The following is a 22,592-nucleotide window of genomic DNA, read 5'->3' as shown; positions in this document are numbered from 1 at the left end:
TTTGTCCTGATTTGGGGAGGCAGCAGAGAGTAAGGAGGGGAAGGAAGAGGTTGTTTTAGAATGAATGATACACTAAATCCCTATGAGTCAAGGAGATGGAGACTGGGTTGGCTGTGACCATTTTTTTAATTGTTATTCTAACCCAGGAATAAAACACATATTTGTCATCTGTGAGAATTATTAGAGAAAAGCTTATGAAGGCATCTGTGTTTTGCTCCCAAGATCAAATTATTGAAATAGAAAATATTAATCAAATTTCTCCATAGTAAAAATAAAGGAAGGGGAGGCAGGGAAGAGGCTAGATTAGAAACTCTCCAAATGCTATTGAGGCATTTTTCAGGCATGTCCTACTCTTTGAAACCCCATTTTGTGAATTCCTTAGCAAAGATACTAGAGTGGATTTTGATTTCCTTCTCCAACTCATTTTACACATAAGGAAACTGAGACAAATAGGGTTAAGTGATAGTATTCATGGTCACACAGCTAGTAAGTGTCTGAGGTCAAATTAAAACTCAGGTCTTCTTGACTCCAGGCTAATGCTCTTTCAGGGTGTTCCTTAGCTGCCCCATAAACAAATCTAAATATAGGATTTTTCATGTCCAACTTTTGTGACTCTATTTAGGATTTTCTTAGCAAATCTACTAGAATGGTTTGTACTTTCCTTCTCCAATTCATTTTACAAATAAATAAACTGAGATTAACAGGGTTAAGTGAGTTGCCCATGGTCGCACCATTAATGTGTGAGGCTAAAATTTAACTCAGATCTTCCTGACTCCAGGTCCAGTGCTCTATATAGTGTTCCACTGAGGTGCCCTATGAGTTAGACAATTAATTTAACAATAAATTCTAAGCTCTAATTTGTAAGGTCTACTGATTTATGAGGAGTAAATACTCACTCTGAACATTTTTTTAATTTTTATTTTTTCAATAGCATCCAAATTTTTTATTTAAAATTTTTAAATGAATTTATTTAGAATATTGGTTACACAATTCATGATTTTTCCCACCTCTCTTCCCTCTGTACTCCTGGAGCTGACAAGCAATTCCACTGGGTTATACATGTGTCATTTGAACATTTCTTAAAATTAATAGAATCTGCTTCCAGGTATCTCAGCCCTTCCTTCCCCTCCCCACACCACAGAAGGCATCATCCAGGAAACAGATAAGTATATATAGATTATGTCCTTTTGTTTCCATTTCTCAATTCATTCTCTGAGGGTAAACATTTGCAAGTTATTCTTCAAATATCAAATCTGTAGCTATATATAATGCTCTCTTTGTTCTTCTAGTTTCACTTTTCATTATCTCCTGTAGTTTTTCCCATGTTTTTCAAAAATGAACCTGCTCTTTGTTTCTTACTCTGAAGTAGTATTCCAGCACAATCAGAAACCACAATTTTTTTTAGCAGTTCCCCAACTGACAGATGTCCCTTCAATTTCCAGTTCTTTGACATCACAAAGAGTGCTGCTATAAATATCTTGTAACATAAAAGTTATTTTCCTTTTCTTTGATCTCCTTAGGAAATAGACCCAGCCATAATATTGTTGGGTCTAAGGGTAGGTACAGTTCTATAGCTCTCTGGGTGCAATTCTAAATCATTCTCCAAAATGCTTAGATCAGTTCACAGCTATGCCAACAGTTTATTAGTTTCCCCACTTTTCCACATCCTTGCCAACATTTTTCATTTTGCCTTTTTGTCATTTTAGCCAATGCGATGGGTGTGAAATACATTTCAAAATTGTTTTGGTTTTCATTTCTCTCATCAGCAGTGATTTAGAATACTTTTTCATATACCTATATGTGACTTTGATTTCTTCATCTGAAAACCATTCATAACTTTTATTCATTTATGAACTGGGAGATGGCTCTTATTTCCATAAATTTAAAAACATTTTATATATTTTGGATGTGAGCCCTCTATCTGAGGCTGTCTATAGAATTTTCCCCCCAGTTCTCTGCTTTCCTTAAAATTTTGGCAACATTATTTTAGTTGTAAAAAACCTTTTCAATTTAATGTTACTAATATAATCCATTTTACATCTTACTATGCTCTTCATCTCTTTTTTATTCATAAATTCTTCTTTTATCCATAAGTATGACAGGTAATATGTTCCCTCTTCCAATTTATTTATGATATTATATTTAATGTTTAGATCATGCTTAGTGAATGGTGTAAGAAATTGGTCTATACTTAGTTTCTGACAAACTATTTTTCTGTTGTCCCAGCAATTTTTTTCCCAAAAATTGATTTCTTGTCCCCAAAACATAGATCTATACTTTTGTCAAATACAAGATTTTGTATCTTGTACTGTTATCTGTACTGCTCCATTGATCCACTTTTCTATTTCTTAGCTGCTACCAGATGGTTTTGATATTTACTGTTTTATGATAGTTTTAATTCTGCTAGACTTCCTTTCTTTACAAATTTTTTATTAATTCTTTTGCTTTTCTTGATCTTTTGTTCTTTCAAATGAATTGTGTTATTATTTTTCTAGGTGAATAAGATAATTTTTTGGTGATCTGATTTGGATAGCATTGAATAAATCAATTAGTTTAATTGGATTGTCATTTTAATTATATTGGTTATACCCATCCATCAATAATTAATTTATCCAATTATTAATATTTGAATTTGAGTAAAAAAGTGTCTTATAATAATGTTCCGGTAGTTTCTGGGTTTATTTTAGCAGACATATAATCCCAGGTATTTTATTCTATCTGTGATTATTTTAAATGGAATATCTCCTTCTATCTCTTCTTTTAGGACTTTGCTAGTAATATGTAAAAATGATGATGAATTGGGTGAGTTTATTTTATATCCTGTTACTTTCCTAAAGTTATTGATAAGATTTCTATGATACCATCTTGTTATCTAAGAAAAAGGTTTTATTACCTTTTTGCCTATTCTGATTTCTTCAATTTTTTTCTTTTCTTATTATTATTGCTAGCATTTCTGATACTGTTAAATAATATTGGTGATAATGGGAATACTTGCTTCACTCCTAATCTTACTGGGAAGGATTCTAACTTCTTTCAATTACAAATAATAGTTGCTGATAGTTTTAGGTAGATGCTTCATATCATTTTTTTAAACTGCATTTATACATAGGATTTCCAGTGTTTTTAATAGAAATGAGTATTATATTTTATCAAAGGCTTTTCTACATCTATTGATATAATCATCTGATTTTTTCTTTTGTTATTAATATAATCATTTATATTGATAGTTTCCCTTAAAACCATCACTGCACTCCTAATATAAATTCTCTTTCGTCACAATCTATGATCTTTGTGAAGTTTTGTTGTAGTTTGTTAGCTTTTATTTTACATAGGATTTTTGCATCCTTATTCATTAGGGAAATGGGTCTACAATTTTTTTCTCTATTTTTGCTCTTTGTGGTATAGGTATCAGTATCATATTTTTTTTTTCATAAAAGGAGTTTGGTAAAAAACAAGCAAACAAAAACCTCCTTCTTTACCTATTATTTCAAATAATTTATTTAATATTAGGATTAGTTGATATTTAAAAGTTTGGTAAAACTTACTTGTGAATCTATCTGGTCATAGTGCTTTTGTTTTAGAAAATTCATTTATGGCCTGTTCAATTTCTTTTTCTAAAATGAGGTTTATTTAAATATTCCACTTTCTTCTTTTATAGTCTGGGTTGTTTATATTTTTGTAAGTATTCTTCCATTTCACTTGGATTTTTAGATTTGTTGGCATATAATTGAGCAAAATAACTCCTACTAGTTGCTTTAATTTCATCTTCATTGATGGCATATTTACCCTTTTCATCTTTAATGCTAGTGATTTGGTTTTATTTTCTCTTTTATTAAAAAAATCAGATTAATAAATGATTTAAGCATTTTGTTGATTTTTTTCATAAAACCAACTGCTATATATATTTATTCATTTAATGGTTTTCTTACATTCATTTTATTGATCTCACCTTTAATTTTTAGGGTTTCTAATTTGGTGATTAGCTGGGGATTTTTAATGTGTCCTTTTTTAGAAAAAAGGACATATTAAATTATAATTTATAAATTGTATTCTCAATTCATTGATTAGTTCTTTCTCTATTTTGTTAATATGAGAATTTGAAGATGTAAATTTTCCTCTAATTACTGTTTTTTTCTGTATCCCACAGGTTTTAGTATGTTGTTTCCTCTTTAATGAAATTATTGTTTCTATTATTTGTTCTTTAACACTCATACTATAAGATTAAGTTACTTAGTCTCCAATTAATTTTTCTTTGCATTTCCATGTTCCCTTATCATATATTATTTTCATTGCATTATGTTATGGAAAGGATGTATTTAATATTTCCACTTTTCTCCATTTAACTATAATGTTTTTGTGCCCTAATATATATTCAATTTTCATAAAGGTACCATATACCACTGAGAAGAAGTTATATTGCTTTCGATTCCCATTCAATTCTCTACAGATATTTATCATATTTAATTCATCTTAATATTCTATTCATATCCTTTACTTATTTCTTATTCTTATTCTTATTATTTTGGCTAGACATCCATTATGAGAAAGAAAAACGGAAGTACTTCACTATTATTGCTTTGTTATTAATTTCCATCTATAACTCATTTAGCTTTTCCTTCAAAACTCTGGATACTATAAAAGCTAGTACATATAGGTTTAATATTGATAACACTCTGTTACCTATGGTACCTTTTATCATAATATAGTTTCCCCATTTATCTCTTTTGATTATATCTACTTTAGCTTTAACTTTGTCAACAATCACGATTACTACCCCTGCTTTTTTTTAATCAATTGAGGCATAGTATATGCTGCTCTAGTCCCTTGTTTCTACTCTATGTTTGTCTCTTATTTTGAAGTGTGCTTCTTATAAATAGTATAGTGTTAGATTTGGGGTCTTGATCCATTCTGCTTTCTATTTCTATTTTATGAGTCAATTCATCTCCTTCACATTCAAAGTTATAATTACTAGTTTTCACATTGAACATTTAACAATTGGCAGGACTTAATTCACCTATGCACATCTGACACACACTGATCAGATGCCCTCCAAGATCTCTTCCAGTTGCTGACAAGGACAACTTTTCCTGGCCTTAGTTTCCTGATTTATAAAATGTTAGTGTTGGATTAGATGATTTCTAAAATCTCTTACAGCTCTAAAGTTTTCTGGTATTGTTCAATAGCAACAAATCCTTCTCATGACATTAGTTTGAATTTATATAGACTTTAAGGGTTCCCCATGCATTAGCTCAGTTGTACTTCATAACAATCCTGTGAAAAAAGGAACTACTAAATGTCCATTTTAGAGATAAGGAAACTGAGGCTGAAAGAGGCTAATTGACTTATCCAAGATTAAAGTGACTGAGGCAAGATTTGAACCCCAGGTTTCTTGACTATTTAGCCATTGTGCTCAAGCTAAAGCAAATAATAGTCTCTTAACAGGGAAGTAGTTGAGGGTAATAGTTTAATTCTACCTGTGTACTATCTGGGATGATACTGGTTTGAAATAGAAATTGGGGGTTGTGAACTTGCAACAGTGCTTTTGAAAAAATGTGTGCATCAAATGTATGTCTGAGTGGTGTAGAATTCAAGGCAAGGTTGCCCTGGGACTTTGTTACACGCGATTCCATAAATGTTTATTAAGAATCTACCATGTACAATTTTTCTGTATCCTAGGCAGCTCTCCAAGACCATCAATTTCAGAACAGTTGTATAACTTCCTGGATAGATTCACTAACCCAAAAAATCACAACTCCAAAACAACAGTTTTTTGGTTTTTTTTAAATCATAAGGAGCTACAATAGACACCAGGGATACAAAACCATTGCTGCCCTCAAGGGACTCATGTTGCACTTATTTACAGATAGGGAAGGCTACATGCTCCTGTGAAAAGACCCCTCAGATGTAGAATCCAAAGGCCCATGCCCATCTGTTGGTTCTGACATACTTGTGTGACCTTAAGATAAGTCGCTTTAAGTGGGATTATGTTTCCCCATTTGTAAAATGACATTAGTCTAGAAAACCTTGAAAGCTCTTTCCAGTTCACAATCCAAGATTTTATGATCCTACGAATCACTTCAAATGCCTTCTTTTCTATCTCAGTTTTCTCATCTGAAAAAACAAGGATCTTAAACACCTCTTCCATCTCAAAAACCAAGTTGTTGTAGTTGTTTAAATCTAATAAATCGCTTCCCATTGGGCTTCACTTTCCTCACCAATAAAATGAGAGGGTTAGTCCAAATGATTTCTAATATTCCTTCCAGCTCTAAATATATAATAATATAACTGAAGACAGAAAATTGGTGGAGAATAACAACAGCTGTTATATGGGAGAGAGATCAGGGAAGACTTCTTCTAGGAAGTGGTACCTGAATGGGACCTCGGAGGAAGCTAAGAATCCCAGAGAGGTAGAAGTTCTCTCCCCCAGCAAGTCTGTCCTGCTTCTGCCATAACTCTATGACATCACTGTATTAAGTCTTGGTCTAATGCACTTTGCAGTCTTTTGGTGTGTAACCTGGCCCACTCCAGGCTTTTCCGTTCCCCATCTCATTCCTGTTTATGGCTCAAAACATTTGAATGGAAATGAGTTTCTCAGTTTCCAAAGAATTTGCTGCCTGCCTCTGCTCTCCCATCTCACTCTTCCTTTCCACACCTGAAGTCCGGGTTCCCCCCCAGGCCCCGTTTATGAGTGTTTGCTGTGGAAACGGTCTTAGATTCACGAGCTGTGGGAGCGAACAGGTGGGCCCAGAGCTCCAGCGCTGAGCAGCGGCTTCATGAGTCACTGGGCCTGTTTCTCATTTGCACAGGCAGGGATGGGGAGCCAGGGAGGAGGATGGCAGAAGGGAGGGATTGGAGGCCAATAAGGCGCTCATTGGTTGTCCGTGAGGTGTTTGCTGGGTTTTATGAATATGGATCCCAGATTGGCTCCAGATGTGAATGCAAGTTGCCCTCTCGTGTGGGAAGCAGAGCCGGAGAGTGGCGGAGGCAGGCTTTTCCTGATTCAGGTCCAGAAATGTGCTCACTTCCTCTTTAGCATGCATTCCAGATTCTTCTTCCCCTGTTGTCTCATCCCCGTATCTGCCCTCCCTTCTGCTGCTTTCTTCTGTGAATTAAAAGATGGCATGTTGGTTCTCAGGTTATAACATTTGCAAAGCTCAGTCCAGCTTTATATGTATGTCTCCTCACTCCCCTCCCTTCTGCTTGCTCCCAGAAGGTGGAAATCCTAAATGGACACTGGAATGGCCAATGCCGAGGGAGATTTGTTACCCATGAAATCACTTACCTCACAATAGGGAAGGAATCACTGTGCTGGGAACTAGGGATACAAAACAAAAGCAAGGGACTTATATTATGCTTGGAGATACATGTATACAGAGAGGGAGGGGGAAACTGAGGCCTAAGGAAGTGAAAATACTTTTCTAGAATCTCATAAAAAGTCAACAATGTTAGGATTAGGGAGAAAAAGAAAAAAAACATGATTTATCTAGAATGTTATAAGAGCAGCTAGGTAGCTTGGAGGATAGTCCTGGAAATGGAAGGTCCTATGTTCAGATCTGGGCTCAGACACTTTCTGTGTGACCCTGGGCAAGTCACTAAACCTCCATTCCCTAGCCTTTAGCACTTTTCTGCCTTGGAACTTAGCATCAATTCTAAGACAGAAGATAAGGGTTTTGTTTGTTTGTTTTTTTGTTTTTTAAGTATTTTCCAGCTATAATCCCATTTCATCCTCCTGAGAGTCCTGTGAGATGGATACTAAAAGTGGTGTCTCCCTCTCTGGCTTCCCTTACCTCTCAACTAAAATCCCATCTTCTACAGGAAGCCTTCCCTAACCCCTCTTAATTCCAGTACTTTCCCTCTTTTGATTACAGTAGGGTCCCCTTATCTGTGGTTCTGCTTTTCAAGGTTTCAGTTATTGGAGATCAATCTGAAGTGCCAGAAGGCTAGAGGTCTACCTGAAGCAGCAATCTGTGCCAAAGAGGATGTCTTCTATTTTTACTTTCACTATATTTTTTAGGGTTTCTTTTTTGGGGGGGTGAGGTGGAACAAGGGGAAAGAGCACATTTATTTGAGGGTCAGCAGATCTGTGGTTTCATCCATCAGTAGTAGGTCTTGGGATTCAGGGCCCTACTAGGTTTCCTATTTAACCTGTATATAACCGGCTTTGCAAATGTTTGTTTGCATATTGTCTCCCCATTAGATTGCAAGCTTCTTGAGGGCAGGGACTTTTTTTGCCTCTTTTTGTAACCCCAATGCTGTGAGCACAGTATTAACATATAGTGGGCATTTAATACATGTTGACTGAATGGAATTAATGAGGAAATTGAGACTCAGAGAAACGATGTGGCACAAGGAGTGTTAGTTCAGGATTCTACCATAGCTGTTGCCTGACTTTGCCAGCCAAGACATTTTCTATTTCTTGACTAAATTCATTGAGCCATGCCCCCTCCTAAAGGAACTTGGTCTATGGATTATGATTAACTATCTTTAAATAATAATAATAATAATAATTTATTAAGAAAATAACAAAATGTTAAATTGTCTACACTCTATTTCCTTCCTCATTTTGACCCCTTGGTGAACCAAGTCCACTCTACACTCGGCTATTCCAGTCCCTTGGATTTTATTCCTTTTGTGGATCTTGTTCCGTCATATCCCAGCCTTGGTCTAGTCCCATCACTTCTACTTGTGTGCCATCTCTCCTGCTGGGATATGACAGGACAAGATCCACAAAAGGATTAAAAAAGTTGGAGAAAATTGTGAATCAGAGCTGACTGGACCCACTACAAGTGTCTGAAGGAAGGATAACTTGGCTTCTCTCATTCCATCCTGTCTTGTGTAAACCTCAAAATTTCCTTAGACTTATAATTGTTGAAAATTTCACCATTGGGATATTTCATACTTGGAAAATTTCTTACTGATAGTCTATTGGAATGGGAACTCCATTGGCATGGGAGGTTCCTTCTCTTCCCTACTTAAGATTACTTTAGAACAGAAACCCTTTGCTGAACAATGGAAAGGACTTTGACCTATGCTTAAGCATAGAACAGGAATTTCTTTGAGTCTTGATTGATTTTAGAATTGATACAATGGAGATACTCCACCCTATTCAGTCCTAACAGGATTGAGTAAGGGCTGCAGCCTAGATCAAAATTTAATTATTCCAATCTCTACCATACTCAAGTTAACAGGATTTAGAAAGGGCTGTAGCAAAGGAGTATAGATTTAATCATTTGAAAATATGACCTTCAACAGACATGTGCAAAAGCCAGAAACCTCTGGGCGGTCCTGGGTTAAGCGAGAGCCTCCATTGACAGGGAAATTGATGAAGAGTGATTGGTAGATGTGAGGACTGAGGGGAGGCAACCTGGATGGTGTCCTTAAAGATAGGAGGGTCTGGAGAAGGGGGGGAGGATTGAGTTTTTGGTCGGTGGTTCCTGGGCTCTGAGGAAGCTTGCTCTGAAGGAAGCTGAAAGTGGGGGCCTCTGAGACTGTTTCTCCATTTTGGACACGTGAGTGAAAGGGACTGATCTCTTTTCTTTGCCCCAGCTATCTAAGGGCTTGGGCCTTTTGGCCCAGCCTAAACAGAGGGGGTATTTAAGCCCTATTCCCTTCTCTCCCCTTTCTCTCTCTCTATATATCTCTAATTCCTTTCTTGCTCCTATTGTAATTAAACTCCAAAAAGGCTGACGGCTGACTTGAGTTTTTCATTTAGGAATTACATAGCTGATTCCTTGGCGACCTTAAATTAATATATATCAGTCTTTTAAAGTGATTCCCTGGTAACATTGTGGCTGACCACACGGGAGTCTAAAGAATCCTCTCAATAAAACTTTTTCCTTGCCTTTTTACTATACTGTTTCACCACTTAGTCCTTTTTAAAAAAAAAAAAAAAAACTTGGCTTAAAGACACAGCTGCTAGAACACGTGAGTATAAAAAACTTTTTCTCTTTTCTCCTTAAGTTAAATTGGAATCAGCAGTTTTTTTCTTTTTCTTCCCTTTAATCTTAAGGGACAGCTGGGTAGCTCAGCGGATTGAGAGCCAGCCCTAGAGGCAGAAGGTCCTGGGTTCAAATCGGACCTCAGATACTTCCCAGCTGTGTGACTCTGATAGACAGAAAACAGCTGTTTTTAAATCTCAGCATAAAGTCCTGGCTGGAAGAACTGTTTCTAAATATCCTTTCCCTTAAGGAACAACTTCCTGGATTAAAAAAAAAAAAAACCCTGTGGAAAGTTTGTTGCTTTGCCCTGCTCCCCACGTGTTTTGTGAAATTACAAAATATACATATAAAAATGAGTACTACATTCTTTGACAATTATATGGCAGCTGAAGAAGTAGGGGCATTGAGGAATGAAGGATACCTCCAAATTTTTATATTAATAGGTACTGTCATTTTTGTACTCCTCAATACTATATTTAGAGATGAAAAAATAAAAAATATTGAGGATAAAATAAAACAAAATGAGGATAAAATAAAACAAAATGAGGATAAAATAAAACAAAATGAGGATAAAATAAAACAAAATGAGGATAAAATAGAAAATATTGAGGATAAAATAGAAAATGTTGAGGATAAAATAGAAAAAAATGAGGATAAAATAGAAAATATTGAGGATAAAATAGAAAATATTGAGGATAAAATAGAAAAAATTGAGGATACAATAGAAAAAATTGAGGATACAATAGAAAAAATTGAGGATAAAATAGGAAATATTGAGAATAAAATAGGAAATATTGAGGATAAAATGGGAGATATGGAAGATAAAATAGGAAAAATTGAGGATAAAATGCAAGCCCAATTAGAAGATCTAAAATGTTTCTTACAGGATCAATGGGCAAACACCCACTCTACCAGAAACAGACCTGTTTCTGAACCTTTGAATGAGGAAATTTCCTTCCCTGAAATAGAAATGGAAAACACCTTCCCTATAGCCCAGTTAACAGACTGCTTCTCTCGTGCAGTGCAAATCTTGTCTGAATTTAATCCCCAAAACCCTTCCCCTGCAATCCCAGCTTCTCATGTTCCTTCTCCTACAGAAAACCAAATTCCAATGCAAGGGAGATCTTGTCCTCCTAGAGAAACCTGTCCTTGTCAAACTGACCCACAGGTGCAAAATTCAACTAGAGGCCTGTTTCCTCTAAGAGAAGTACCTGAAATAGGACGAAATGGGGATGTGGTGACTTTAAGACATAGGATACCGTTTACTCCCCAAGAAATAAATGAATTTACACGAAATATCCCCACATATGAACAAGATCCTTTTCTAGTAACAAAAAAGATGGGAGACATATTTTTTCAATATAATCCGTCTTACAAGGACGTTGAGAGCTTACTACAGGCTTTTTTAAGTGAACGTGAAAAAAATAAAATAATTGCTCATGTCAACAAAACCCGGGGGCGTAATGCAGCACATTGGCCATCTCAGGATCCCGAATGGGACTATAATAATCCTGAGGACTATCTACAACTATACCGTTGTAGAGAGGCCATCCTCACAGCCATGAAGGAATGTGCGGACAGTACAGATAAGTGGATGGAACTGGAAAAAATTAAGCAAAAGGAAAACGAAACACCCTCCAGATTTATGGACAGAATTATCGAGTTTGGGGACAGATACTTAGATTGGGACTTAAATAAAGAGAATAGTTTAAGACAAGTTAGAAGAATATTTGTAAATAATTCTTGCAAAGTAATTAAAAATTATTTTAAAACACAATGCCCAAGATGGTCAGATATGGACCTTGAAGAATTGCGAAAAACAGCTATATATGTTTTTAAGGGAAACGAAGAAAAGGAGAAAGAGAATAATGATGACATGGAGGAAATGAAGAAAAAAATGAGATGTGTAATAGATAGGATAACTAAATTAGAAAGTGGGCATGATAATGAACCAACGACAATTGCCCCTCTCCAGAAATCCAATTATCAATCCATTACTTGCCACTTCTGTGAGAAGAAGGGCCACAAAATGATGGAATGTAGAACCTTTCTTAAGATGTTTGGAAGGAATACACAGTTTAATAATGGTTTTAGAAATAATAACTATAGAAATTATGATAATGGTTATAGAAACCAAAATTCTAGAAATTATAATAATGACTATGGAAATAACTATAATGAATATAGAAATAAGAGCTTTAGAAACCAGAATTATAGAAATAGGAATTGGGAATTTAATGACAATGCTCAAATTGAAGAAAATTTTAATGATAATACTCAACAATATATGAGAAATGGCGCTCGTCCAAAAATTACTCGAGGTACTAATGACCCTCAGAGAGGTGCCCTTCAGGGGGGTGCCCAAGGAATATCCCAAACACAATGATGGTGCCCGGGGGGGGCTGGGGCACAGGAATCAGAGGATACAACCTTTGATTTCCCAGACCCTGATGTCCTACTACCCGTTGTCCCTATCCACTGCCCTCCCCATACTAATGAACCCCATGTTACCTTAAAAGTGGGTAACACCTATTATGATTGTCTATTAGACACCGGAGCTTCCTGGTCTGTATTAAAGAGAACACCTGATTTACAATGTTATTCTATTGGCTCAGAGAATGTAATGGGAGTATCAGGAATAACCCAAAGAGTTAAAAGACTTCCTCCTAGAATGGTGTCTGTAGGACCCCTAGAGGTACAACACTCCTTCCTTTTGATGCCTGACTCCCCTTTAAATTTGCTGGGGAGGGACCTTCTATGCAAACTCAGAGCCACAATAACCTGCTCCCCAGATGGCTCATTATCATTAGAAGTACCAGAGGAATCTTTAAATTTACTCCCTGTACTTCTCTCGGAAAACCAGGAGGCAAAAGAACCTTCCATTTTTGAAATACCTAAAGATATACCAGAGTCTCTTTGGGCCACATCTTCTTCTGATGTAGGCTTACTTAAATCTGCTGTTCCTGTGCAGATAAAAACTAAATCTAGCCCACCTCCTTCTATCCCTCAGTATCCCCTCTCAAAGGAGGCAATTGAGGGTATTACACCAGTTATTAACTCATTAATAGAACAGGGAATAATAATCCCTTGCAAATCTGAATACAACACGCCCATCCTGCCAATTAAAAAACCAAAAAAAGGACCCGATGGCAAGCACATCTATAGATTCGTACAGGATCTAAGAGCAGTGAATAATCATGTTATAAAGAGACACTCCGTAGTTTCTAACATACATACTATTATTTCATCTATTCCTAGCACAGCTACATACTTTACAGTAGTAGACTTGTGTTCAGCTTTCTTTTCCATACCAATACATGAAAACTCCAGGCATATTTTTGCTTTCACCTGGAAGGGCTCACAATATACCTGGTGTCGGCTGCCACAGGGTTATGTCGAAAGTCCGAGCTTATTTGAGCAAATTTTGAGCCAAGACACAGACAATATAACATTTAAAAATAGCAAATTAATCAAATATGTAGATGATCTACTCTTGGCTTCAACAGATGCAGAAACATGTCAAGAAGATAGCAAACACCTTCTTTTGGAATTGCACAAAAGAGGACATAAAATCTCTAAGGATAAAGTTCAATGGTGTCTCCAAAAAGTAGAATATTTGGGATTCATCTTGACTGCGGGTGCTCGTTATATTTCTCCAAAACGAATTGAGAACATTCAAAAATTGAGTGCTCCTACCACTAAGAAACAGCTGAGAGCAATTTTAGGAGCAACAGGGTTTTGTAGACAATGGATTCCTTGCTATGGGGAAATCACTAAACCCCTTATAGCATTAACAAAGGATTCAGTTCCTGAACCCCTCAAATTAGAGCCTGAACACTTGTCAGCTCTAAAAGATCTGAAAAAGGCTATCATGTCTGCCCCTGCTCTAGGCATCCCAGATTACAACAAGCCATTTACTTTATACGTGCATGAGCGAAGAGGAGTAGCCTCTGGTGTGTTAACTCAGACTTTGGGACCTTCTCAGCGCCCAATTGCTTATTATTCTGCCCAACTAGACCCAGTAGCAGCAGGAGCACCACCATGCCTTAGAGGAGTAGCTGCTACAGCCTTACTAGTAACAAAAACCGTTGATTTAGTATTGGGATGTCCATTAACAATAATGTGCCCACATGAGATTGAAGCATTATTGGTAAAACATAGAACACAGGCATTCTCGGATCAGAGAATTACAAGGTATGAAATAACCTTATTAAATAGTGAAAATATTACCTTGAAACGCTGTTCAACTCTTAACCCTGCCACCTTGCTTCCAGATTTACCCACTTCAGGAGAACCACTACATAACTGTGAAACATTAGTGTCCATGGCAGAAAAGCCTCGAGATAATCTCTTGGACACTCCCTTAGACAATGCAGATCTGATTTTATTTACCGATGGTTCCTCTTTTATGAGGGATGGCATACGTTACACTGGAGCTGCCGTAGTCTCAGAATTTGCCACTGAATGGTCAGCTTCACTACCTTCTAACATTAGCGCTCAAGGAGCAGAACTCATAGCTCTAAAACAAGCTTGTATAATTGCCAAGGATAAAAAGGCAACTATTTATACAGATTCTAGATATGCTTTCGGCATTTGTCACTCAGTCGGGATGCTATGGCTCCAAAGAGGATTTTTAACCTCAGCTGGAAAATCCATAGCTAATGCAGAAATTATTAATGAAGTTCTTTCTGCTCTCAAACTGCCTAAAGCCCTAGCTGTAGTTCATTGCTCTGCCCATACAGGTGGCTCTGACCCTGTCTCTAGAGGAAATGACCGAGCAGATGCCGCTGCAAAACTAGCAGCCATAGAAGGACCTGGATTAATTTTAACATTAACAACCACTGATAATTTAAATTTATCACTCTCCTATAATGAAAAGGAAGTGGAAAAATGGAAACAAAAATTTAAAGCAAAACAAATTAATGGAGTATGGGTGTCACCTGAAGGAAAACCCCTGCTCCCTAGAAGTTTCTATAACCAAATTTGCCAATCTATTCATAAAAATGGTCATTTTGGCACCCAGGGCATTGTGGACTCTGTCAAGAGAGTATGGATAGCCCCTGGTATAACTACTGTAGCCTCTAAAGTATGTTCAGCCTGCCCTATTTGCCAGGCATATAACCAACATGCATATCGTGGAAAAGCCTTTGGGGGACGTCCTCTGGCTTACACACCTTTTGAACATCTACAGATAGATTTCATAACAATGCCAAAGGCTGGACGTTATAAATTTTGTCTAGTAATTGTAGATCAACTAACCAGATGGCCGGAAGCATTTCCTACAACCCGAGCCACAGCAGATTTTGTTGCAAAGATACTTTTAAAAGAAATTATCCCTCGTTTTGGCCTACCAGCACGTATTGACTCCGATAGAGGGAGTCATTTTACCGATTCTGTCTTAAATCAAATATATTCTTGCTTGGGGATAACTCCAAAATTCCATGTTCCATATCACCCCCAGAGCTCAGGCCAAGTGGAGAGGATGAATAAAGAACTTAAGACTATGATTGGCAAATTATGCACTGAGACCCATTTAAAATGGCCTGAAATTCTCCCTCTGGCCCTATTTTATCTTAGAAGCAGGCCTAGAGGAGACTTACATATTTCACCATTTGAGATGCTTTTTGGACATCCGCCTATACAGGCTAAGCCTTTCTCCCCGGCTTATACATCGCTATTAGGGGGAGATATTACTATTGCTTCCTATATACAGGAGTTACAGCACAAACTACGTGAACTTCATGAATCCGGAGCTGCAGTACAAGCTGGACCATTAGACTTTTCTCTGCATGACCTGAACCCAGGAGATAAAGTTTATATCAAGAATTTCAAGCGAACTGGAGCAACTGAACCTTCATGGGAAGGACCATTCCAAATATTATTAACTACTCCAACATCTATAAAGATTGGAGAAAGAGACTCTTGGATTCACTGCTCACATGTGAAGAAAGCATCTTCTGCTGAGACTGATTAACTCTATCTTATCATATGAATTGTGACTCTATCTTATCATAAGAATTGGAGATAATAATCCATAGACAAATGGATGCTGGTTTTTTTTCTTTCAAGAATATATTGAATTACTGATTTTTTTTCTTATTTTTTCTTATTTCTTTTCTTTTATTTTTTATCAGAATATTTGATTTTTTTTCTCATTTTTTGTACTGAAGGTACACATAATTAATATTAATATTTTTTCCCTGCAGTAATACAAGTTAATATATATACTCTTGCTATAATATCAATATATGCCTAAAAGCTTTAAACTATGGGAACCTGCCATTTATTGATAAAATATTATAGGACTGTGATTAATGTTTGTGTCTGATTCCAGGAAAAGGGATAAAAACAAGGAGCACAGACTAAACCTGAATAGTGCCAATAGAGCACACATGAAATATTAAAGTGAGACTCAAGGTTGCGACGCTTAACTTATGTTTAAGTCGTAGGACTTCCTTGTATCTACACTCTTTTCGAAGTACTCAAACAAGTAAAAAGCTTGACTATCATGCTGGCTCCCTATATCCCTGAGAAAAAAATCAGACAAGGGAATGACATTTCCCCATCAAAATAAAATTCTAATTCTTTTCTTCTTATATTATGGCAACTTCCTGTAGTCTTGGCTACAAATGGCTAAGTGAAATATTACTGCATTCTGTCCTACATACTTGTGGGATAGAAATTACTTTAAACTGGACCTATACAAGGTCTATTTTGAATTTTTCTTATGTTTTTGATTATTTTTCTATTCTTTTGATAATTGACACATACACCCCCATAACTGAACATTGCATTCTGAGCTAAACTTGATATATATATATATTTTTAAATACTTACTTCAGGGGGGATTGTATTTTAATTTAAAATCTAAGAATTTTTGAATTTTTTTTTGTTTGAGATTGTATTTTTATAAAAATCCAAGACTTTTGTTTAAGATTTTACTGTTATAAAAAAATTCAAAGATTTTGATTTTGTTCAAGAAAAGATCTTCAAGAAAGAAGCTTGAAATTTTTATATCCAGAGAATGAACTGTTGCAGAAAGATGCCAAAAACCTACACTTCATCAAGAAGATCAAGAATGAACTTTGGATGTGATTGATTGGACTGAACTTTTGATTGAACATTTATTGTAACATTTATGCCAAAAGGGACTGCCCCTAATTTGGCTTTCTGTCAATGCGCCTAGCAAACATTGGTTTTGCTTTCTTTTCTTTTCTATTTCCTCTCTCACTATTCTAATTTCTCCTAGAAAATTGAATATTGTGTATATCTTTAGTTAGAAGTGAATTTAGAACTACAAAATGATTATGTTAAATGATCAATGGGGAGACTAGTCTCCCAATGATCATCAGGGGGGATTGTAAACCTCAAAATTTCCTTAGACTTATAATTGTTGAAAATTTCACCATTGGGATATTTCATACTTGGAAAATTTCTTACTGATAGTCTATTGGAATGGGAACTCCATTGGCATGGGAGGTTCCTTCTCTTCCCTACTTAAGATTACTTTAGAACAGAAACCCTTTGCTGAACAATGGAAAGGACTTTGACCTATGCTTAAGCATAGAACAGGAATTTCTTTGAGTCTTGATTGATTTTAGAATTGATACAATGGAGATACTCCACCCTATTCAGTCCTAACAGGATTGAGTAAGGGCTGCAGCCTAGATCAAAATTTAATTATTCCAATCTCTACCATACTCAAGTTAACAGGATTTAGAAAGGGCTGTAGCAAAGGAGTATAGATTTAATCATTTGAAAATATGACCTTCAACAGACATGTGCAAAAGCCAGAAACCTCTGGGCGGTCCTGGGTTAAGCGAGAGCCTCCATTGACAGGGAAATTGATGAAGAGTGATTGGTAGATGTGAGGACTGAGGGGAGGCAACCTGGATGGTGTCCTTAAAGATAGGAGGGTCTGGAGAAGGGGGGGAGGATTGAGTTTTTGGTCGGTGGTTCCTGGGCTCTGAGGAAGCTTGCTCTGAAGGAAGCTGAAAGTGGGGGCCTCTGAGACTGTTTCTCCATTTTGGACACGTGAGTGAAAGGGACTGATCTCTTTTCTTTGCCCCAGCTATCTAAGGGCTTGGGCCTTTTGGCCCAGCCTAAACAGAGGGGGTATTTAAGCCCTATTCCCTTCTCTCCCCTTTCTCTCTCTCTATATATCTCTAATTCCTTTCTTGCTCCTATTGTAATTAAACTCCAAAAAGGCTGACGGCTGACTTGAGTTTTTCATTTAGGAATTACATAGCTGATTCCTTGGCGACCTTAAATTAATATATATCAGTCTTTTAAAGTGATTCCCTTGTAACACTTGTCAAGCTCTATCATCCCTACAATCCCTCACCAAGACAATGCAATCCTTGACACCTCCCTAATGGATGTCCCACCTTACTCTCCAAGATGCTTTGATAAATTTTTCTGTCCCTCCTCAAACTTCCATTATGCTCCCTCCCTCCCATTTCTAAATTGCTATGGGTCAAACACTATGAGATCCATTGACCCCAGTCTCTTTGCCATTCCTACATGATCCTTTCAATGAGAACTCCCTCCTCTCCTCCTTTTCTCACGTTACTCAGATGCTTTTTTCCATTTCCTTCACTAATGTCTCACAAAAAGAGTTGACTCTTCTCCTTGTCAAGGAAAATCCCTCTGTATGCACAAATGGTCTCATTCCATCCTGTCTTGCCCAGCTCTATCATCCCTAAGTCTCTCACTGATTTTATTTTTTAAAACAACCCTTACCTTTTGTCTTAGAATCAAAACTGTGTGTTAGTTCCAAAGCAGAATTGTGGCAAGGGCTAGGCAATGGGCATTAAGTTGCCCAGGGTCACATGGCTAGGAAGTATCTGAGATCAGATTTGAACCCAGGTCCTCCCATCTCTATGCTTGGCTCTCAATCCACTGAGACACCTAACTGCCTCCTTTCTCACAATCTTTAATCATTCACCATTGACTGGCTGCTTCCCTACTACCTATAAACACAAACATGTGGAGAGAGGGGTAGAATTTGGGGGAAACTTGCACCCTCAGAAATCACTCTAATGAACAGACAGGAGGCTTAGATAGAAGCTTACAGAGAAAATGTGGCTTTTATTATTAAAGGAGAGATTTGGGGAGCACTGCCTGAGCAGTCTACCCAAACCAAACATCCCAAGATATTCTCATGAATTCATTATTTATAGGAACTTCTTCTTTGTCGCCCACCACCTGGGTGTAATACAATGTCAGCGTATATTATATTTTCTTTATCTTGTCCTACCCTCCTTAAGTTTCCCAGTACTCTCAAGTCCATGGGAGCATCCCTTAAGTTTGCAATTTCTAAGTTGAGTCAGAATTTAGACATTCCCAAGGCTTTCAGGCTGAAACATTTAGGAAAGGGAGTTAAGATTATAATTGTAAGGTTTAAAACTTTTCCCACAGGAAGTATAAACTCCCTCCCATGGGAAGAAAAAAGGGGATGGGGGGTTGGCTGCATTAGAAAAGAATGAATTAAAGGTGCATATTTATGTATAATAATATAAAGCTATTTGGGGAGGGGGATTTCTCTACTCTTCATAAGAAGAGATTGCTATCTCCCTTCTGAAGGGCACCTAACTTCCAGTAATTTTCTGTAGGAAGTTGCCAATCTATGATTACTAATACTAATTAATGTATGCTGGGGGTTAATGCACAATTTCATCCCTTACACACCTGTCCTCTATCCTCAAAAACTCCCTTAGCTGTCTTGTTATTTCCTCCCTTTTATAACCAAACTCCTTGAGAAGGCTTTCTACAATGAATGCCTCCTCTTCCTTTTTGCAGTCTGGTCTCTTGAAACGTCTTCCCTCAAAGTTATTAATGATATTTTAGTTGTTAAATATAATGGTCTTGCTGTAAGAAATGGTAAGCAAGATGATTTCAGAAAAAGCTGGAAAGATCTGCAGGAGCTGATGCTGAGCAAAATAAACATTGTGCACAATAACAGCAATATTGTACAATGATCAACTGTGAAAACTCTCAGCAGTGCAATGATCTGGGACAATCCTGAAAATCATGTGATAGGGAATGCTATCCACCTCCAGTGAAAGAACCACAGGAGTCAGATGAATGAATGCAGATCAAAGCATATTATCTTTCACATCAATATACTTATGGTCTTATTTGGTGAGGTTGGTTAGAGATGAGTGTTATAGATTTCATTAGGGATGATCAATAGGAAAGTGTTTTGCATAATAAAATTAAATTAAAATAAAGAAATAAATATAATGGTCTTTTCTCAATCATCATCCTTTTGAACTGCTCTGCAATCTTTGGCACTGCCCATCACCCTTTTTTCCTTGATATGCTGTTTTCTCTAAATTTCTGTGACTCTACTCCCTCTTGGTTCTCCTTCTAGCTCCTTTGCTGGATCATCATCAAGGTGACATCCACTAACAATGAAGGTCCCCCAGAATTATGTCCTGGGCCCTCTTCTCTTCTTTCTCTGTACCCTTTAACTTGGTAATCTCACCAGCTTACATGGTTTCAGTTACTAGCTCTATGCAAGACTACTTGGTCAGTTCTAGCCTTTCTCCCACCTTCTAGTTCCAAATTTCCAGCTAGAGATAATAAACCAGAAGTTACATAAACATCTTAAAACTCAATTTGTCTGGCAATAGCCTGCTCATTGGTATTCCTGCCTCCAGTCTCTACCACTATAAAACTGATCTTCCTAAAATACAAATCTAATTATATCAACACTCTTCCCTCATTCTGTAAACTCCACTGGCTCCCAATTACCACCAGAATCAAGGATAAAATAATCTGGCTTTTAAAGCACTTCATAACCTGGCCTTTTCTCACATTTCTAGTCTTCTTAAACATTCCTACCCTCCAAATACTCTGAAATCCAGTGACACTGACAGAGCACGATTTGCTGGGCACAGAGGCGTGGCTAGAAGCCTACCATGATACCAACATTACTGGGATGCAGTCATCTCCACTTTGGGGCTGCCCAGGAGCCATCCAGGCAGCAGTGGCCTTAGAACTGAATAGTGACGCGGTCACCAGCCTGGATGTAGCTGTGGAGGGGCTGAATGGGCAACTTCCTAACCTGGACCTTCTTAATCTCTTCCATGCCTTTTGCTGGAAGGAGGCTCTGCTCTGCACCCTGCAGGGGAAGTCGCAACACTCAGACTGGGCATCTCTGGGAGGCTCCCTTCAGGGCCTACAGACATTGATGCTTATGGTACTGCGTCAAGCTTCTGGCCGCCCTCATGGCCCCCATGGGCTTTTCCTGCGCTACCATGTAGAAGCCATCACCCTCCGTGGTACCAACAGCTTCCGCCAGTATAAATGACCTCTGTGGGCAAGATCTTGGAGGGTATGTTCCGCAAATTGAACAATCTTCTGGAGCGACTGCACCAGTCCTACTTTTTCTACCTCTTGCCATCACTGTCACGCTTTGTCTCCATTGGTCTCTACATGCCTGCCATAGGCTTCCTGCTTTTCATTCCTGGTCTAAAGGCCCTGGAACTGTGGGTGAAGCTCAATAAGGTGGACTTTGGCCCTGAGGATCGGGACTCTCAAAAGTCTTCTCCAGCTTTTCTTATAATCCAGCTCAAACAGCCATTGGTAAAACCATACCTTTGATTGAATCAATCTTTTATAGCAAAGTCTCTGCTTTTTAGTCTGCTGTCCAGATTTGTCATAGCATTCTTTTCAAGGAGCAAGAGGTTGTTTGTTTGTGTGTTTGTTTTTAATTTCATGGATGCAGTTGTCATATGCAATGATCTTTGGGCCCAAAAAACTATGACATTACTTCCATTTTTCCCCCTTCTTTGACAAGAAGTAATAGAACCAATTGCCAAGATCATTTGAGGTTTTCTTGGCAAAGAAACTCCACTAAGTGGTTTGCTCATTTTACAGATGATGAACTGAAGCAAACAAGGCTGAGTGACTTTCCCAGGGTCACCCAGATAATAAGTGCCTGAGGCCAAAATTTAACTCAGGTTCTCCTGGCTCCAGGGCCAGTGCCCTATGCAATGAGCCACCTAGCTGCACCTCTTTAGTGCCCAGCCCTAGGACAATGCTTAGCACAGAGTGTGGTCTGACTAATTTGAGTATGCAAGACACAATTACAATACAAAGCAGTATATGCCAAGTACCTATTAGTAAGCTACAAAATAGCTTCCTCAGAGGAGGAATAGATTATTTCTGGGAAAGAGTAAATGGAAAAAAAGATGAAGAATAGACCAGGATTTGAAAGATGGATAAGATTTCACCAGATGGAAACGGAAGGAGGAGGAGATACGGAAAGCTTTCCGGTAGAGTGGGATTCTAAGCTTGATAGAACATCATATCCATTTCTCCAGAGAGAAAATGAGAGAGATAGACAGACAAAGAGACAGAAAAAGACAAAGGGACAGAAAGAGGCAGAAAGACAGAGAGACAGAGACAGAGACAGAGACAGAGAATATGTCTAAATGAATGAGCTATCTGTCCTTAGTAAATCTCTGCAGTGCACCAAAAGGCCGTACAGAATGAATGATAAGGCCTCAAGTGAAAGGAGAGAGTTAGGGTTGGGGGTGGAAGAGAAGAAAATTAGGTCTTGTTTCTAAAAAAAAAAAAAAAAAGAACACTTGTGATGCTTTCTTATCATCACTTACTAATTGATTACTCCGTAAGTGCTTGTTC

The 22,592-nt window shown here is 37.4% G+C and overlaps 1 protein-coding gene across 2 annotated transcripts in view; it reads right to left on the bottom strand.

The window, feature by feature from the left end:
• LCLAT1 (lysocardiolipin acyltransferase 1) overlaps positions 1–22,592 on the bottom strand; it is a 291,808-nt gene that overhangs the window by 90,142 nt on the left and 179,074 nt on the right. Inside the window, exon 6 of one of the 2 annotated variants that reach the window (XM_056813229.1) lies at positions 4,517–7,102. The exons of the other annotated variant lie outside the window; for it this stretch is intronic. Coding sequence (XP_056669207.1) covers positions 6,795–7,102 — 308 coding nt within the window. The 3' untranslated portion in view covers positions 4,517–6,794. Of the gene's footprint in view, positions 1–4,516; positions 7,103–22,592 lie in introns of those variants that run through there. 2 annotated transcript variants of the gene reach the window in all.

Source organism: Monodelphis domestica, chromosome 1 (assembly GCF_027887165.1).
Source record: "Monodelphis domestica isolate mMonDom1 chromosome 1, mMonDom1.pri, whole genome shotgun sequence".
NCBI classification, from domain to species: Eukaryota; Metazoa; Chordata; class Mammalia; order Didelphimorphia; family Didelphidae; genus Monodelphis; species Monodelphis domestica.
Note: the sequence above shows the minus strand (reverse complement) of the source record. Positions and strands in the feature narration are given on the sequence as shown.